The following is an 18,912-nucleotide window of genomic DNA, read 5'->3' as shown; positions in this document are numbered from 1 at the left end:
GAAAAACCAGTCAGAACTTTTAAGAATGTGCTAAAGGTTTGGGAGAAGGGATACTACCTTGTTTTTGTGATCTTCTGCTACGCAGTTTTGTTTGACCTGCTCCACACGATCTTCTACAGACTACATAACACCACACAGTCACAAACACAAAACACATGCACAAACAAATATAAAAAAAAAAGAATGAAACATTCCAAACTAGATTTAAAAGGCCACCCCTCTCAGTAAATGATGACAAATGTATTTGTAATTTTTTATAAAAGGCACAGAAACTAAGACAGGAATCTAAACAAACTCACTTAAAATGTAATGCCTTCTAGATGAACACAAAATGTATGGTATAAAAAGTACTTATCCCATAATTTTGTTAGACTTGCAAATAAATTTATATATGCTTTTATTTTAAAAAAAACAAATTAAAAAAAAAACGTATGACAGAGTAAATTAACGGAGGAGCAATACACACACAAACTTCATACTTACAGGAAGTTTTAAGATAGTAATACACTTGTTTCCAGTTTTAGTTACACATTACCATTTAAATTTAATTGCAACTCATTTTAGTCATAAAAATCCATAATATATATTACTATGTATATGTATATATTACACATGCATATATACATACATATATATTTAAACAAAGTAATTGCTCATGTCAACATATTATATATGACAAGCCATAGGGATTGAAGAATATTTAATTAATTTATGACCATTATCCTATATACTGTTAATTTAGCAAGAAAATGTTTTTAATATATATATACACACTGCATTGTAAATGTCTTGTCTAAGAATACACATTTTAGTTTGCTTTGTACTTTAATAAATAGCATGCTATCATGTTGATTTTTAAAACACTGTTGAAGTAAAAAACAGGAAGCTGAAATGCCAACCAAAATGAAAAGATTAAAATAAAAATTAGAATGGAGACATTTTAGAATAGAGATAGATTTAGGAAATTTAAAAAAAAAGCCTCTTAATTATTTCTTTTGTTTACCTCACTTTGCTTTCTTTTCTTAGTGAATATATATCTTATGAAGGTCTCCTGAAGAAGTTCTTGTTTCACAAGAAAATGCCATAGTCTTTTAGCTGGAAGTGCTGAATAATCCCTTGATCTGAAAGAAAAAACTTTTTTTAAATATAATTTTCTATATAAAACTCATCATGGTTATAACATAATTAAATGTGGACAAAGAAATATGAAGAGACTCCAAACCATTTTAGATGCAATTCAGTGTGACACAAAATGATGATTTGTATGCTCTTTGTTCTATCCAAGACAAGTCATCAGGAATAAAGTTTCCTGGACTTCCTCTGTGAAATCTTATTACACAGAGTTACTGAATTCAAAAGGATTGTGGGCCGCAACTTGTTTCCTTGATTCACATACACTAATATATCTGGATTGTGCTGAAGTTACTCTCATATTACAATTAGGGCATCAGGATGACACAAATAAACCCTGTAGAATACTTTTACATTTTTATCCTAATATTCAAAATTCATAATTAGATCACATAAGATCCAAAATGAAATGCAATGCTTCAAATTTTTGAACAAGTGTCACTTAAGAGGGAATGCATGTTTGTAATAGGAGAAAGGAAACTGTGAACAAAAATCTATAGGAATATCAACTGTGCAATTGTTCTACTAAATGGTGCACAGAAAGCAGAAATAAACAAATATATATAGAATAAAAATGCAAGTAAAGTAGTGGGAAGAAATTATCCAAACAAGATTAATAAAAGGACTTAAGCACCTGACTGCCACTTAAAGTGCCAATGTCCCAGAATCAGGCCCCACAGGGATTCACAAAAACACTGCTCAGCTGTCCCTGAACCATTTAGGCACCTAAAATTGCTCAGGGCCTATATTTTTGCAGTAAAAGTTCCCTAAGTGCCTGCGTTTCTGCCTCTGAGCATGTCCACTACATCAAGCATCTGGATGCTGAAGCCCCATGCAATACATGAACCAAAGGAAGACCAGTTTTCCTTTGCCTAACTTGCGTGCAGGGTCCAATCCCATAAGCATGCTCAGACTTCGCCTACCAGATAGGGCCTCTACAGGCAAGTTTACACAAAATAGCAAGGGGGGTGGGGAAAAGTGGTGCTCACTCATGACTTTTAGCCCAGCGGTTAGGGTACTCACCTGGGATGTGGGAGACCCCAGTTGAAGTCTCCCCTGCACTTGAGGAGGAGGAGAGGATTTGAACTGGGATATGCCACTTCTCAGGTGAGTACCCTAACCCCTGGGCTCCAGGACAGTCTGATGTGGGGCCAAAGCTGTTCCACTTGGATAAATAATGAAAGAATCATTGGGCTAGTGAGAGAGAGCACAAGCATGAGTGAGTTTGTAGCCTACTGGCTGGAGCATTCACCTGTGAGGTGAGAGACCCAGGTTCCAGTTCCCCTACTCCAACGACCTTTTTTTATTTATTATCCACAATGGCACAGCTTCAACAGGAGATACTGAGAGAGCCTGCTTCAGAATATTCCATTGCCTGGGGTTAGGGCACTCACCCGAGAAGTGGCATATCCCAGTTCAAATCCTCTTTCCTCCTCAAGTGCAAAGGCGGGGTGGGGGGTGGGGACACTTCAACTGGAGTCTCTCACATCCCCGGTGAGTACCCTAAGCCCTGGCCTACTAGTTATCAAGTCTTTCCACTTCCTCCTGGCCACTGCTTCTTCCTAAAAGAGTGCAGGCGCCTAATGCCAAGGGAAGATTTGCAGCCGAGAACCAAGTTGAAGGAGGCATTTTCTGCCAGCCTCGGCACCTATCTCCATTTGGTTTGGCATCTCCCATTGGGTAGCATAGGCAAGGAGCCACCTAGTGTACTGGCTTTTATGAATCCCATTCTGAGGCACCACTATCACCCCATTCACTGTGTAGGGAGCCTAGCCCTGAACTCAGGCTTTGTGAAGCCCAGTGATTTTCTAGGCACCCACAAGTTATGCATGGCAATACTCGGCGTCACTGTGCATAAGTTCCTTTGTGACTCTAGCCTGGAAATGTGTACAATATTTCCCATACTGAAAATAAAAGTTACTACTGAAATTCTTTTTTGAAAAATAGGGTAAAAAATAAAATGAACTGCCAGAACGAACTGGGAACAAAAACCTGTAGCAGCATCAACTGTGCAAATCATGGGCAGTATGGATGGACAAACATATGTCAGTTCTGCAAACTTCTCAAACTCTCTTAAGTTCATTAATTTAGGGCCCAGATCCTGCAAACACTTACTTAACTAGCTTAAGTTTAAGCACGACTAGTTTCACTGAAGTGTCTGCAAGATCTAAGCTTTAAGGAGCTCTAACAGCTCCAAAGGATCTCCATTCTCTCCTGCATGCTGACCTCTCACTTTTTTCCCCTTTCCTCCTTATTAACTGGCACTGATAAATTTAAGTTGCTTTTGTCCTATTAAAGATAGCATTTGTAACGATTAAACATGACCATCAGTAAAAACAGGCACTGTATTATGCTGAATTCATTAAGGTACAATTGTAAAGCCACTGTAGGTTAGGTTTTATTTGGCTTAGCCTCCTCAACAGTTTTCTTTTAACTAAAAAATCCACTAGGTAATTATGATTGTTTCTGCACAAAAGTTGCAACTGTCAAGTCCTAATAAAGTCTGGATAGCAGTTTTCTAAAGGCTTTTCTCACTTGAACGGTGTGTTTTCAGGTTCAAGCATTGCTTTGTTGCGGAGAATAGCTGGTCCAGCTCCTGCTCCAAGGTCACTGGGATAGGTATTGATGTAATTTGGTGGTGGGCCTTCAAACTGATCCACTCTCTCTTGAAGGGTCTGTTCCCAGTTTTCCAAATTTTTAATCACAGCAATACCTAATGGTGATGTTACAGGCAGATCTAAAGAGCAACACAAAGGTTTAATACCAATATAAAACTCGTATACTACTAATAGCAATAAATGAATCCCACAGTAAAGTGTAGAGACAATATTATGAAGAATTTTTTTGGATAGTAACAGCCCATGGCAGAATTTATTCAGATACCAAAAACAACTAAGTAAAACTAAAAACAAAACAAAAATTCACAGCCATAATCTGACATAGTATTCTATTGTTTATGTGTAATAAACATAGGAAGGGTGTGTGTGTGTGTGTGTGTGTGTGTGTGTGTGTGTGTGTGTGTGTGTGTGTGTGTGTGTGTGTGTGTGTGTGTGTGTGTGTGTGTGTACACTTCCACAGAATTTAGAGAATTAGAATTAAAAAAAAATACAAAAATTATTGGATGGGTGCATTTAAAAAACCCAAAATAACACACACAATTCTATCTGTTAGCAATTGTGCAAAATAACTTTTTCATATACAAATGCCAATACTTTAACAATTCATATATACAGCGAAGTAAAATATGACAGAATTTAACTCACCAAAGAATTCCAAACCAGCAATGGGAAAAAAGTTCTTAATGTTGTGCAGAGCTAGTTTTATTATCGCCAAATGTATAAGAGCCCAGCTATAGGGAAAAAAAAAATGGTTTCCATTTTGTAAAGTACAATTTAAATTCAGTTATCTTCAGGACACAATTTGGTTTCTCTCACCAAACCAAGCAGATATATGAGAAAAGCATTTATCACAATGAAGAGTGCTTACTTAGTGAGCTTTGAGGGTCAATAGGATCCCAAAGCTGCAATGCAAGGTAACAGCTTTATATCTTAACCATGTTAAGTGTCTCTCCTTGGAGCCCAGAAGATTCCCCTCCCTCTTTTCCAAACCCCAAATTGTCATCCTCTTGCCTCTAGCAGAGGGCACCTGGATATAGTTCCCTGTGTCTGTCAAAGGGCAGCAGATGTAAAGTCAGGAATCAAATATTAATACCATGGCAATACCAACGAAAGTGCACATTACAAATCTTTCTATGACATCACAATGACTGGAAAGGAACCATTGGTAAGGTATTAATGGAAGATTTTTTTCCACTGTCTCATATAATAAATGCAATAGTGCCATTTATAATCTACTGGATTTGAAAAGACTTGATACAATGTAGCTAGAAGGCCTTTTTTATTTTCATCCACTTTCATAATGGATGTGACTCATTCATTTATGCCATTCTATGCTTGTGACATTTTTTTAAAGTGCTCTTCCTAATCCCCCATAAAATGAAATTAACATAGAAAATTCAAATGATACTTAAAAAGTTGGCCTCTACTCTGAAAAGTAACTCTAAAACTGGATTCAAGGTACTCCATGTTTGAAATCAAATTTGCTCAGCTTACAAGTGAATGCAGAAGGGAAAATACTTAGCTGTTACACCTGCAAACTCAATCAGGTAACTTGAAGGCAGGTGAATTCTTTCCTTTTTGCACATCCGTGTCAGTAATTAAAATTCTTCAGGCCAAACTCTACTCTCACTAATACCTCTGCAAACCCACTGCTATGAAACATATCAATAAAGACCTTAAAATATATTTCGTAGCAGGAAAGAAGCCCAATAATATCTTTTGCTTTGGAAGAAAAGCTAAACATTCATAAGGATCTTTTTAAACTATGGTATAGTTTCCACTAACCTGTAAGAATTGGCATCTTTGTGTTCCTGGATCTGTGTGTCAGAAAGGAAAGCACTATCGTCCTCTTCATCACTGTGAATGCTTTCATCAGAATCATATATAACACCACTATCTGATAAAGGAAGAAACGGCTGCAATATAAGACAAAATCCTGTTAACAATATTTCTTCAGAGCAATCAATATTTTAAACATTTAATGTTTCCCTACTTATTTAGATGTCACGTAAATAACTTAAGTAATGAAACAGAGCAGCTTGATATGTAAATTTACTGATATACCTAAATTGTAAGTTAGGAATTCCCTTTAAAAATAAGTCTGTAAAAATGATAAAAATGCTCATTTCTATTATTTTTTGCTTGGCAGAAGAGTGATAGATTGATATGTAGATATTTTGGAAGTTATATAGCAGATATGTAACTTCTTTGTCTTTTCTGTGGGGAAAGCATTCTCTACAGGTTGTGACGCACATTAATGAAAACACTCTTTGAAATGTTATTTTTGTCCTTTAAAACAGAAAAAGAAAAGGGTGTGTGTGTGTGTGTGTGTGTGTTCTGAACAAAGTATTTAATTTTATATTTTCAATGTTTAAAAGTCAGACATTCTTGTGTTACCACTATGTTCAACACAGAATGCCCTACCTTTGCCATAAAATAGTCCCACATGCTGAGTTCTGGAGGAATGAATTTTTCTTTGTAAGAAGGCCTTTCTGCAGGCACAGGTGGAGGTACAACACTGTCTTTTACTGGTCTCCCTGGTACTAGCATCCTCATATTAAATCGACGACGATGCTTGTCCATTTCTTCTGAAGGAACAGGAGGTGCTAAATTGAAAGAATTCAGATAGCTAAAATCACAGTAAGAAACAAATGCTATCCACAGTTTTTTAGAAACTGATTGATTAATTTTAGAATTTACATGAAGTTACTAAAACCATAAATTCTGAGTAAAGTGTTTGGATAACAAAATCTGATAGGTTTAAAACAAAATCAAAGCTACATTTCAGGTACTATTCCTTAAATATGTCTCTAAATAAAGTAAGTGTAGTCATATGAATAGTCCAACTACAATAAATCCAACGTAGGATTACCATTCTTATGCCACATGAATTATGAAAATAAATTGTAGTATCAGTTCTAAATTTTCAAAAGCTACAGGTTTTAATATTAGACCAATTTCTACTTGAAGCCACATTGAGAAGGATTTTTCTAAAGGAGAAAATAATGCATATAATTTCACTAAATTGAAACTTTCAGAAACATAATCAAGGGAAAAACAGTTACTTACCAGTAACTGATGTTCTTCGAGATGTGTTGCTCATGTCCATTTCATTATAGGTGAGTGCACGCCACCATGCATGGTTCCCAGAACTTTTTTCCCCTTAGCAGATCCTGTAGGGCCGGCTCTGGTGCCCCCTGGAGTCCTGCGCGCATGCCGCGGTATATGAGGCACTGCTGGCCCTACGCCCCCTCAGTCCCTTCTTTCTGCCAACTCCGGCAGTGGGGACGGGGGGTGGGATGTGGAATGGACATGAGCAACACATCTCGAAGAACATCAGTTACTGGTAAGTAACCTTGTTTTCTTCTTCGAGTGATTGCTCATGTCCATTCCACTATAGGTGACTAACAAGCAATACCTTGGAGGTGGGTAGGAGTTACCGGTGAGCTGCCCTCAGCCTGGCTCTGTCAAATCCCACGTCCTCCATCGCCTGCTGGATGATGGCGCTTGAGCTCTGGTTGAGTGCTCTGTGATGGTTCCCGGAAGGGACACCCTCACCTGCTGGTCGCAGAACTTGATGCATGATGTAATCCGCAAGGAGATGCCATCTCCTCTCCTCCTCCGAACTGTGCGTTTGGGAAAAACACGGGGAGAAAATTATCTTGGTTACAATGAAATTGGGAAACCACCTTGGGCAGGAAGGTTGGATGTGGCCTCAACTGCACCTTATCCTTATAGAATACTGTATAAGGGGGCTCTGAGGTCAAGGCCCCAAGCTCTGAGACCCTCCTAGCTGAGATAATGGCCACCAGGAAGGCTACCTTCCCTGAAGGCATGAGCAGGGGTATGAAGCCATGGGTTCAAAGGGGGGCCCCGTGTGTCTCGAGAGGACCCGGTTGAGATCCCAGGGAGGCCCCGAGTCACAGACCTGCGGGTAAAGCCTCTCCGCCCACTTGAGGAACCTGACCGACATGGGGTGGGAGAACAGCGGTCTCCCCTCTAGCTGCTGATGGAAGGCTGAAATGGCCACCAGGTGAACCTTCAGCGAGGCCAGCGCCAGACCCTGGAGCTTTAGCTGGAGCAGGTACTCCAAGGTCGCCTGTTAAGGTGATAGGCTGGGCAGACTGCCCCAGACTCTGCCTAAGAGGTAAACCGTTTCCACTTAGCCCAATACACGACCTGTGTAGAAGGTTTCCTGCTGCCAAGCAGGAGTTGTTGGGCCTGCACCGAGCAGGCTCTCTCTCCCTCCGTCAGCCACAGGGCCTCCAGGCCGTGAGGTGCAGGGAATCCAGGTCCAGGTGCAACAGTTCATGAGGAATGCTTCAGAAATCGACCCAGTCACGTGACCCTGGAGTGAACAGAACCTCACACACTTCGCATTCCAGGCCAACGCAAATAGGTCCAATTGGGGAACGCCCCCCCTTCTGGAAGATCATCACCACTACCTCTGGGTGAAACGGCCAGTCGTGGCGGGGTAGAAACGACTTGCTGAGGCTATCTGCCTCGTCGTTCCTCACTCCCGGGAGTCGTTGCAGAGGGCCGAGGGGTGCTCTCCCTCCTGCCTGTTTATGTAAACCATGGCTGCGGTATTGTCCGTCAATAACTGCACCACTCTGGCTGTTGGGAATCAGAGGGACACCTTATACGCTAGGCTAATGGCCCTCAGCTCCTTCACGTTGCTGTGCAGGAGCTTCTCCTCTCCCAACCAGAACCCAATTGCCTGGGTTGGTGCTGATGCGGGCTCCCCATCCTACATCTGGAAGCGTGAGAAATTAGGGTGACCGACGGGACCAGTTCCTCGAACGGAACACCTTTCATCATTGCCCGGGGAGTCCGTCATCAGTCTAGGGAGGCTAGGACGGGCGGGGGAACTATGACCACCCGGTCCAATGGGTGTCTGCTTGGCACATATATCAAGGTCAACCATGCCTGAAGTGGTCTGAGCCTCAGGTGAGCTAGTCTCACTACGTGCGTGCAGGCTGCCATGTGGTCTAACAGCTGTGGGCAGCGCCTGGCTGATGCCGTGGGGCATTGGCATGCACTTAGTGAACTCCCTTGGAGCTGCGGGTAGGCCAAAGGGCAGGGCTGTGAGCTGGTAGGGGGAGCCAGACACCGTGAGACGGAGAAACGCCTGTGGCTGGGGAGGATAGACACCTGAAGTGAGAGGGGTCCCTGAAGAGGGACATAGGGAGAGGATTGTTGGGTGGGGTAGGAGTAAACTATTTAACTCCGACCCCCTGGGGGGCCTCTGTTGGGGGGCTGATTTCTACTTCTGAACCTCCTATTCCTGTCCCTATTTCTATAGGGTTGAAAAGACCTAGATGGAAGCCTGGGCTGCTGTTGCACCAGGGGCCATGACTACTGCCTGGAAGCCTGGGGCGTGTACAGGCCCTGGAGTCCTTCAGACTCTGCAGCTTCGCATCGGTCTGATCGGAGAATAGGGCCGACCCATCGAAGGGGAGGTCCTGAATTGATTGCTACACCTCCTGGGACAGGCCTGAGGATTGCAGCCATGAGCACCTTCTCATGGCAATGGCGGACACTATGGCCCTACCCGCCGAGTCAGCAGCATCACTGGACGTTTGGAGCACTGCCCTAGCCACCATGATTCCTTCGTCCAGGATGGTGGTAAGGTCTGCGACTGATCCTGGGGCAGGGCCTCAGCAAACCGCCTGAAGGAGTCCCACAAGTTAAAACTGTATCTACCCAGGAGGGCCTGATGGTTGGCAATCCTGAACTGAAGGGCTGCCGTTGAATAAATTTTTCTCCGAAACAAATCCAGCTTTTTGCTGTCTTTGTTCTTGGGAGTGGAACCTGGCTGACCTTGCCTGTCCCGCTGGTTGGCTGTGTCTACCATCAGAGTTCCCGGGGCCGGTGAGTGAACAAATACTCGAACTCTTTGGCCGGAACATAATACTTTTTCTCGGCCACCTTTGACATAGGGGTGACTGAGGAAGAGGTTTGCTGCAGCGCCTTTACCATTTTGAGGACCCTATCATGGACTTGTAAGGCCACCCTCGCTGGGGCAGCTGCCACCAGCATATTGAAGAGGGTATCATCAGCCTCCTCTAACTCCTTCACCTCCAGCCCCAAGTTAGAGGCCACCCTCTTAAGCAGCTCCTGTTGCACCCTGAAATCCTCCAGTGGCACCATATGGTCCCAGGAGACTGCCTCGCCTGGTGAGGTGGAAGAGGACTACTGAGGCGCGTCCTGCAGGTGTTCCCTCACCTGACGAAGGGATGCACCCATAGAGGGTCCCTCCATGGGGTCCAACTCCTCGTCCGAGGAGTGGTGTCTATGGGACTTCTCCTGAGCCAGAGGCACGGACCGAACACCCGCTGACAGGATGGATTGTAGCCCCTGTCCCATCTGGATGCCCCATGGGGCCCAATAAGGCGATTGCTGCAGCCATTGCTACGGCCATTGCCCCTGGGGCCAACCGCACCGCTGGCTGTGGCGCCTTGTGGGGGCATCGGCTGTTCCGACGACTGTCCCCCTTAGACTTGTAGTGGCGTGCATGGCCTTGGTTCCGGGTGCCATCCGGTGCCAGGGACCGTCCTCTCGACACCTCTGACCTGGAGGACGATGTGGACCGCCTCCATCGCCGTGAATGGTGCTGACGAGTAGAGGTGCACTCCAAGGAGCTCGAGGTACCAGAGCGTCATCTCGGCACCGATAACTTGCGGTGCCACTTACCCTTCGGTGATCGAGACCAGCGCCGCTCCAAATTCTGCAGTGCTGAGCCTGACTCCGGTGACCGGGTTCTGCATTGGGGACTGTGTAGTGCAGGGTCTTCGTATGTCGACCAGGTTCTGTGCCGCCTCAGTGTGGGCCAACTCCTCGGTGCCAGGGATCTGGAGCAGGAGGTGTCTGAGTGCCACCTGGCGGACCTCGACCAGTGCCGCCTGTTGGCCTGCGCTGCCTCCGGTGCCGGGGACCGACGTCAGTGCTGAAAGGGAGACTCCGCATCCTGAGTCAAAGCAGGCCGGGTCAACGACACCGACCTGGAGCGATTGCTGGGGGAGCGGCCTCGCTCTACCCTCGGTGGCCGTCTGGCGGGAGATCTTCCTCCCCATACCAGGGGTCTTCACTGCCCTTCGGGGGGACCCAACACGGGTATGCCCCGGGACACCGGCCCCTTTTCCCTCGGTGTGGGGGGGGGTGAGGGGGGCACGGAGGTGGCAGCATAGGCAAGGCCAACAAGGCTCTTGCTGCCTGAAAAGCCTGCAGCGTCGACGGAGTCAGCAGGGGCACTCTTCCACTCCCAGGAGTCGGGGGAGACTCCCTGACTGGAGATGCAGGCAGGCATCGGAGAAGACTCGACGGACTGGGTACGGTGCATCTCTGCACTCAACCCTGCCCGTACCGACAGCGCAGGGGAGTGTCCGCATTCCGCGCACTGGTCTCTTCTTCTTCGGCACCGGGGATGTTGCTTGGTGCCAAGTCGAGCCCGGTGCTGGCAGTGCACTCTGCACTGAGTTGACGCTCGGTGCCGAGGTAGAGCGGGATGGCTCGGACACTGGGTGGAGTGCTGCCTCCATAAGCAGGGCTTTTAACCAGATCTCTTGGTCTTTCTGAGTCCGCGGTTTAAAAGCTCTGCAGATCTTACATTTATCTTTCCTGTGTTCTTCCCCCAGGTACTTAAGGCACCGATCCTGGGTGCTGAGTGGGAAAGCCTTCCCGCAGGAGGCACACGGCTCAAATCCAGGTGACCGGGGCATGGCCCGGCCGCTCTAAGTCCCTCAGGGACTCCTTATCTAACTACACTTAACAGTACTTAACAACTTCTTAAAACTAACTAAACTACTTAGAATAACAACAGTTCAAACAAGGGGAATAGTACTTGCAGAGAGCAAGGCTAGTTCCAGCAACCGTCATGGGCAGAGAGAAGGAACTGAGGGGGTGTAGGGCCGGCTGTGCCTCATATACTGCAGCATGCGCGCGGGACTCCAGGGGGCACCAGAGCCGGCCCTACGGGATCTGCTAAGGGGAAAAAAGTTCCGGGAACCGTGCATGGTGGCGTGCACTCACCGATAATGGAATGGACGTGAGCAACACTCGAAGAATCTAGACTATTGTTAAATTTTAATACATTTTTTTTTTTATTCATCCTGGCATTTTATGAGAATCTATGGGGGAGGACTGACCAACGTTTTTTAATGTAATCAAACACAGTATGAACGTGGACTCTGAAAATGAACGATCTTTTGGATAAGCATAACTGAAGATTTACAATTATTTTATTATAAAAAAAGAGATTTAGAAACTCTCCTCTTTTTAAAACACAATATCCATTTACACAGCAAATTTTTACTGTCCTTTGAAATGTCAGAAACTGTAGCAGCAGCTAGAGCAGGTTTAAAGAAAACAATCCATCTTGAATGAAAGTCTTTAACTATTCATCTATGGTAGGGGTATTAAACAGCTTGCCAAAATGAAAGCTATTATGAGTGATTTTTTTATTATATTTTACAAACCATGAATGTCTGTTACTTTAATATAATCCAGAATATTTACTTGGCAAATATTAGTGTCACACACAAATGGTTAGAGTGTGGTACATTATACTGGACAGACTTATTTTTGTGTGTTTATACCACCGACATGAAATCGTATTTCCTGTTTAAGCTCTGCATAAAAAATTTCAAGACCTAGGACTATCAGAATCCTGCTGGCGGATGCACAGAAGCAACCATTATCACAATTGTCATCCTTGTTGGCAGTGTTGGAGATGGCAAGGGTGAGGTAGGAATGTCTTTCTAACTATTGCAAAAGTTATTAAGCAGTATAAATAAGATAGGTAGATAATTACCACATTTCTCTGTCTAACATAGGACTACTTTTATTATTTAAATCAATACAAAAATCAATTTAAAATATTTAATCACCATAAAACTTGAAAAGTTATTAGCAAGCTGCAAAAACTAGTAGAAAATAAAAATACTGATCAGAAAAGTTTCACCCAAAATGTCTGAATTCAATCTACTTTTCAGAATTACTTCTTCCACAATTTTTAATTGTAAACATGAAACTCAGTTACAAAGGAAAGATAATCCCAGTTAAAATAAAACCAATTCTTGAAATTCATGCCAATTTTTGAAACATTTCTACTGGCAAACACAGGGTAATCAGCACATAAACTGCTCAGCATACTTCTAGGATAAATATTCTGTGTCACAATCAGCAGCGATTGCATTGCTACTTGACATGGTTATTTGGTGTAATGAAGGCTTGTTAACGGTGTTACATTTTCTGTCTTGCTGTCTGAGCATTTGTTTTACCAGAATGAGGTAGAATAGGAGACTGATTATTCATTGCCTGTTATACTGTAGTGTTAGAAAGACAGAATGATTTTCAAGGAAAAGCTAATCTATTTGGGATGATAATTACAGTAGGCCTTCTCTGTAACGCCTTCGCAATAGTGAACCTTGGGCTATAGCAAATGTGGTCCCAGGATCCCACCTACAGCTCTGCCCATTGTGGCAGGGGACTGAGAGCTCCTTCGGCCCCCAAAGCTGCAAATTGGGGGGAAGGAGGGAGGGCAGATAGCTCCTTTGGCCCCAGGGCCAGCATGGGGGCAGGGAGCTCAGGCCAGAGGTGTTGTCTTCCTCTTGCCCCCTGCCTTGCTATAACAAAACCCCTGCTTTACCAAACAAATGGCTTGTATCCCCAGGGGTTCATTATAGTGAAGGGCTTACTGTACACTTATGTATCCAAAGTAGCGGCCAAAATACATGCTCAAAAGTATGCTTTAGGGCTCCAGTAAAGTTTGGCTCCAACGCCTGTCAGTTGACAGGTGAAATTTTAAGTTACATGGTTAATTTCCATAATTTACTAAGAACCTAACTGTGTAATATAAAACATTTTAAAAATTCAACTACAAAACCTTCAATACTGGGGTCCTACCTTAATTAGTCAAAGGACTCTCTTCTTTTAAACAAACCTGTTGAATTCAGTACAGAATATAAATAAAAATAAAATGTATAGACTTTCAGATTCCGCTTGCTAATATCTCAAACTGAGTTTAAACACTAGGATTTATTTGCTGTATGTGTTCATTGTACCATTAACATTTTATAAAGCTAGATTTGTTTAATGTTAAATAATTATACTCTAGCAGTATTAAAATTGATATCACACACAGACAAAAGACTTCCTGCTTAATTCAACTTCACTTAAATACATTTTTCATTCCATTAATTTACTCAAAACAAATTGGCAATTAATTAAAAGCCGGAGAAGAGTTTAGCTGAATAAAGGGCAGAGTTTGTCAAAATAAAACTAACAATATTTTTCCTACTAATTAGCTGAGACACAAAACCACAAATTCATCAGAATGCGATACATACTGTAGCACTTAATGCCTCCCATACCTGGGACTGATATCTACAATTTACTTAACTGTACCATCTTTGGGGTAGATATTGACTTTTCATTATAATTTTGTGCAGTGTTTAGCACAATACGGCCCCACAGTATTTCCACAACATGGAAATTAATTTCCATCTTTCAGTGCTCCAGCAAATGGAAACTATCCATGTTACAGCTCTGACAGTAGCCAGACCCTTTATGAACTGAAGTACTCGTTTCTTGTTCAAAGATGTAGAGCCTGTGCAGAAAATCAGATCATGTGCCTGCTTCTGAATCCATCATGCATGCAAGGCAAAGGCTGGGAAGCTAGACTCTAGGAGGATCCACTGCATTAAGGCCAGAGTGGTATCTCAGTTAATCATTGAATCATAGGACTGGAAGGGACATCAAGAGGCCATCTAATCCAGTCCCCTACACTCAAGTCACGACTAAATATCATCTAGACCACCCCGACAGGTGTTTGTCTAACCTACTCTTAAAAATCTCCAATGACGGAGATTCCACAACCTCCTTAGGCAATTTATTCCAGTGCTTAACTACCCTGACATTTAGGAAGTTTTTCCTAATGTCCAACCTACACCGCCCTTGCTGCAATTTAAGCCAATTGATTCTTGTCCTATCCTCAGAGGTTAATGAGAACAATTTACCTCTCTCCTCCTTGTAACAACCTTTTATGTACTTGAAAACTGTTATGTTCCCTCTCAATCTTCTCTTCCCCAGACTAAACAAACCCAATTTTTTCAGTCTTCCCTCATAGGCCATGTTTTCTAGACCTTTAATTATTTTTGTTACTTGTCTCTGGACTTTCTTCAATTTGTCCACATCTTTCCTGAAATGTGGTGCCCAGAACTGGACAAAATACTTCAATTGAGGCCTAATCAGCATTGAATAGATTAGAAGAATTACTTCTTGTGTCTTGCTTACAACATTCTTGCTAATGCATCCCAGAATGATGTTTGCTTTTTTAGCAACATTGTTACACAGTTGACTCATATTTAGCTTGTGATCCCTATGACCTCCAGATCCTTTTCTGCAGTACTCCTTCCTAGGCAGCCATTTCCCATTTTGTATGTGTGCAACTGATTGTTCCTTCCTAAGTGGAATACTTTGCATTTGTCTTTATTAAATTTCCTCCTGTTTTCTTCAGGCCATTTCTCCAGTTTGGGCAGATCATTTTCAATTTTAATTCTATCCTCCAATGCACTTGCAACCCCTCCCAGCTTGGTATCACCTGCAAACTTCAGAAGTGTATCTCTATGCCATTATCTAAATCATTGATGAAGATATTGAACATAACCGGACCCAGAACAGATCCCTGCAGGACCCCACTCGATATGCCCTTCCAGCTTGACTGTGAACCACTGATTTTTACTCTCTGGGAATGGTTTTCCAATCAGTTATGCACCCACCTTATAGTAGCTCCATCTAGGTTGTATTTCCCTAGTTTGTTTTTGAGAAGGTCATGCGAGACAATATCAAAAGCCTTACTAAAGTCAAGATATCTCATCTACCGTTTCCCCTCATCCACAAGGCTTGTTACACTATCAAAGAAAGCTAAAAGATTGTGTCTGCCATTTGTCACAAAACCAGTATCTCATACTCTATACAAGGATTTGAAACACCCCGAAAAGCAAAAGCGCTATGTAGAATCAAATTATATTTTACAGCTGAGAACGGCTTCATTCATGAGCATAAATAATAGCTTATTTGGCTCATTCTCGCTTAGCTCTAAATGAAGGAAAATTGGATGACTGTCTCAGTATGTTCAGTTTTAAATCAATGATCAGGTGTCCACACTTAAACCAAGCATGCACTCAAGCCTCATATGTAAAACCTAGAAAACCGAAAAGACGAGGACATACAGATGATGATCAGTAATGATGGAAAACAAAGTTGCAGATACTGGTGATCCTTTAATAGTGTTCTGAAATAGCAGTGAAAACTATTAGCCAAAAATGGCTGAAAACCATTACCCAAAAATTACTCTTCCACTGCAAAATGTACTGTTCCCTGGAATGGCTGTAGTCATGTAAGTCTGCAAACAACTTCAATTCTTCTAGCTGATTTTATGTTTTGGGAGATAAGAAGCCCTCTGCCTCACCAAACTTACCATTTTTCATGCAAACAAAAGGACAACAAATATGCCAGAAAGAAGTAGATATTATACTTTACTGTATCAATTACTCAACTGCTTTTTTCATTAAGTCAATAACTAATATTTGTATCATATTTTAGGACCCTAATGTGTTATGTGCCATTTAGGAAGAGCTCCAATAGCTAACCATCTTTTTTCCCCCTTTTCAAAATTAAATAACCTGGGCTAAAAGATGTATTCTTGCCAATCCATACTGATCAAGAATTCTAAGATCTTGTTAATTCCTTTAGTATGATTATGCAGTTCCAAACACCTTTACCCTGGAGGAAGTTAAGAACTGATGATATCATACACGTACTATCAAACATGATGAATTTAAAAGTTCCTTTTTAAAGGATGTCCCTAGAACCTAAAAAAAAAAAAAAAAGGAAATTTAAACTTTTCCCTTTTCCCCAAATTATAGAAATGCACATGATTGGTCTGAAATTCAACCAACACAAATAAAGTACCTGGAATATTTTCAGATTGTCTTCGAGGTTTCACAACAAGTTTCACTCCTCCCCCAAAGACAGCAGCCCACATTCGGCTGTTCAGAGGATGGGCTGCTAGCCGAAACAATTCATTGCAAGAATTAGTAGCAAGGGCATGTATCAGGAGACTTAGGTAAACAGCTACAACAGCTTCACAAAGTAAAATATTTAACTTTGGTTGATCCTCATCCTGGGCTGAACTTAAGAGATTTATAAGTGAGCTCACACCTGCAAGAATAAAAAATAAAAGCTGTAACTTAAAGATGTTTGCAGAGGTAAGAAAAAAGTCCTTTTTTCCTTATATTTATTTCATGCTAAACAAATAATTTTGAGTGGCCATTTAGTACTTTGATCGAAGTTAAGTTTATTAAGCCTATTTATGAATATATTATAAAATCCTGTTTCCTGATGATTTCCCTTTCCAAGACTGACCTTTCCCTCAGAGTATTCTCTGTCTCAGGTGTGTGGCTGGATAGTTATTGCTCAGAGTTTAACTGATTCCTATATGTGAAATCAAAAAGAAATGTTCCCACACATTAGCTTGGCAGTGACCCTGGGGGTTTTTCTTCTTCCTCTATAGCGTGTGGGTCATGTGCCAGGAATATCTGGGTATGTCACTTAAGCATTCCCTGCTATTGCAAGGGCCTGGGGCACTGGTGCACCTTATTCTCTGCTTGTGGCACATAATAATCTAGCCTCCAACGGGCTATAATACTTTGGTCTAATTTCATTTGTTGGGTTTAGTGTGTAGGTGCTGGGTGATGTTGATGGTCTACGATATACAGGTCACATTAGATGAATCTGTTGGTCCCTTCTGGCTTTAAACTCTACGGCACTATAATGCATCTGAGACGTTTAGCAACTGTGCCTCTCTTCCTGGAAATACCACAGGCAGTTCAGACTTGTACGTGAGGATCTCGGTGTAGGTCTCACCCCTTTTACTCTTGCACTATATGAGTATTTCCAAAGTTGTATGTAAACACTAAATTCTATTAGATTAATTATAATGCCTTGTGCAACTTTCTAAAATACTGTACATACAGAGAACCTAAGAAAGCCATGGCCAAAGTACCTGAAGAACTTCTCTTGGGTGGGACAGATTAGGGTAAAGGTCATTCCCAGAAAAGAAATCATAAGGCAACAGTTTACATCAGGGTTTCTCAAACTGAAGGTCGGGACCCCTCAAGGGGTCATGAGGTTATTATTGGAGGGGTCATCACTTTTTTGGGGGGTTGTCAGAGCCTGAAATATTTTCAAAGGGGGTCCCAGCAAAAAAAGTTTGAGAACCCCTGGTTTACATTCTGGTTCCTGACCTTCCTTTTATTGACGATATCTGGGGCACAGTGAGCCATAAGTTAAATGCTGATGGAATTCACCCAAGAATTAAAAAGAAGTGCAAAATAGTTTTTTCTGTAAGGGAAGGATATCTAATAATATCTGCATCTTCAGCTGACTAACGTGATATATGATTAAAATGTGACCATGCATATCATTCCTATCACTGTTATATAATTGCAACAAATCTTATAAAAAGTATGTCATGTAAGGGAGGTATCAATGGAAAAATTAACAATCTATCAAATATGATTATCCTGTTTTATATGCATCTATCATCTTTGTATCTGACATTATAAATATGACTATGCATCTGGATTTCAAATCTTTGATCATGGGGTAACACCCTATTTATATCCAGTCTAACTACATTGTGAATACAACGAGAGTTCTGTGGCACAGAACTCTCGTTGTTTTTGCTGTATACAGACTAACACGGCTACCCCTCTGGAACTGTTCTACATTGTGAATGAACAATACCAGTTGATGGCCCATCAAAGGACACTTAGCTCTCACAATGGGCCATAGAAGGATGCATAGAAGGAGCTTATCCTCATTCCTGTGGATGTTTTAGCCAGAATATGGGTAATGGCTGCTCTTATGACTCAACAAAGTATGCAAGGACATGTGATTTGCACGTGACCCTGCACTCCATTCTGTGCCTGTAAATTTCCACAAGCTAAGGCTAAAGCCTGGTCTACACTAGAGAGTTTTGTCGACAAAACAATCCTGGTGTACATGCTGCAATGACTCTTTTATTGACAAAACTGCCCTATTTTGTCAACAAAATAAAACCACCTAGACAAGAGGTGTACAGCCTTTTTCGACAAAG

General features: G+C 42.3%; 1 protein-coding gene across 2 annotated transcripts in view; it reads right to left on the bottom strand.

Moving 5' to 3' along the window:
- The window catches only part of DMXL2 (Dmx like 2), a 94,446-nt gene that overhangs the window by 15,047 nt on the left and 60,487 nt on the right, over window positions 1-18,912 (bottom strand). For both annotated transcript variants that reach the window (XM_067555822.1, XM_067555823.1), the window contains exons 28-34: window positions 16,725-16,973; window positions 6,174-6,355; window positions 5,535-5,665; window positions 4,395-4,480; window positions 3,667-3,868; window positions 1,004-1,121; window positions 58-120 (exon numbers count right to left, since the gene is read on the bottom strand). In XM_067555822.1, coding sequence (XP_067411923.1) covers window positions 58-120; window positions 1,004-1,121; window positions 3,667-3,868; window positions 4,395-4,480; window positions 5,535-5,665; window positions 6,174-6,355; window positions 16,725-16,973 — 1,031 coding nt within the window. The remainder of the gene's footprint in view (window positions 1-57; window positions 121-1,003; window positions 1,122-3,666; window positions 3,869-4,394; window positions 4,481-5,534; window positions 5,666-6,173; window positions 6,356-16,724; window positions 16,974-18,912) is intronic.

The sequence above is a fragment of the Emydura macquarii genome, unplaced genomic scaffold (genome assembly GCF_026122565.2).
Source record: "Emydura macquarii macquarii isolate MOO-44397 ecotype Brisbane River unplaced genomic scaffold, CSIRO-AGI_Emac_v2 contig_1644, whole genome shotgun sequence".
Taxonomy (NCBI): Eukaryota; Metazoa; Chordata; order Testudines; family Chelidae; genus Emydura; species Emydura macquarii.
This window is presented reverse-complemented; position numbering and strand designations above follow the sequence as displayed.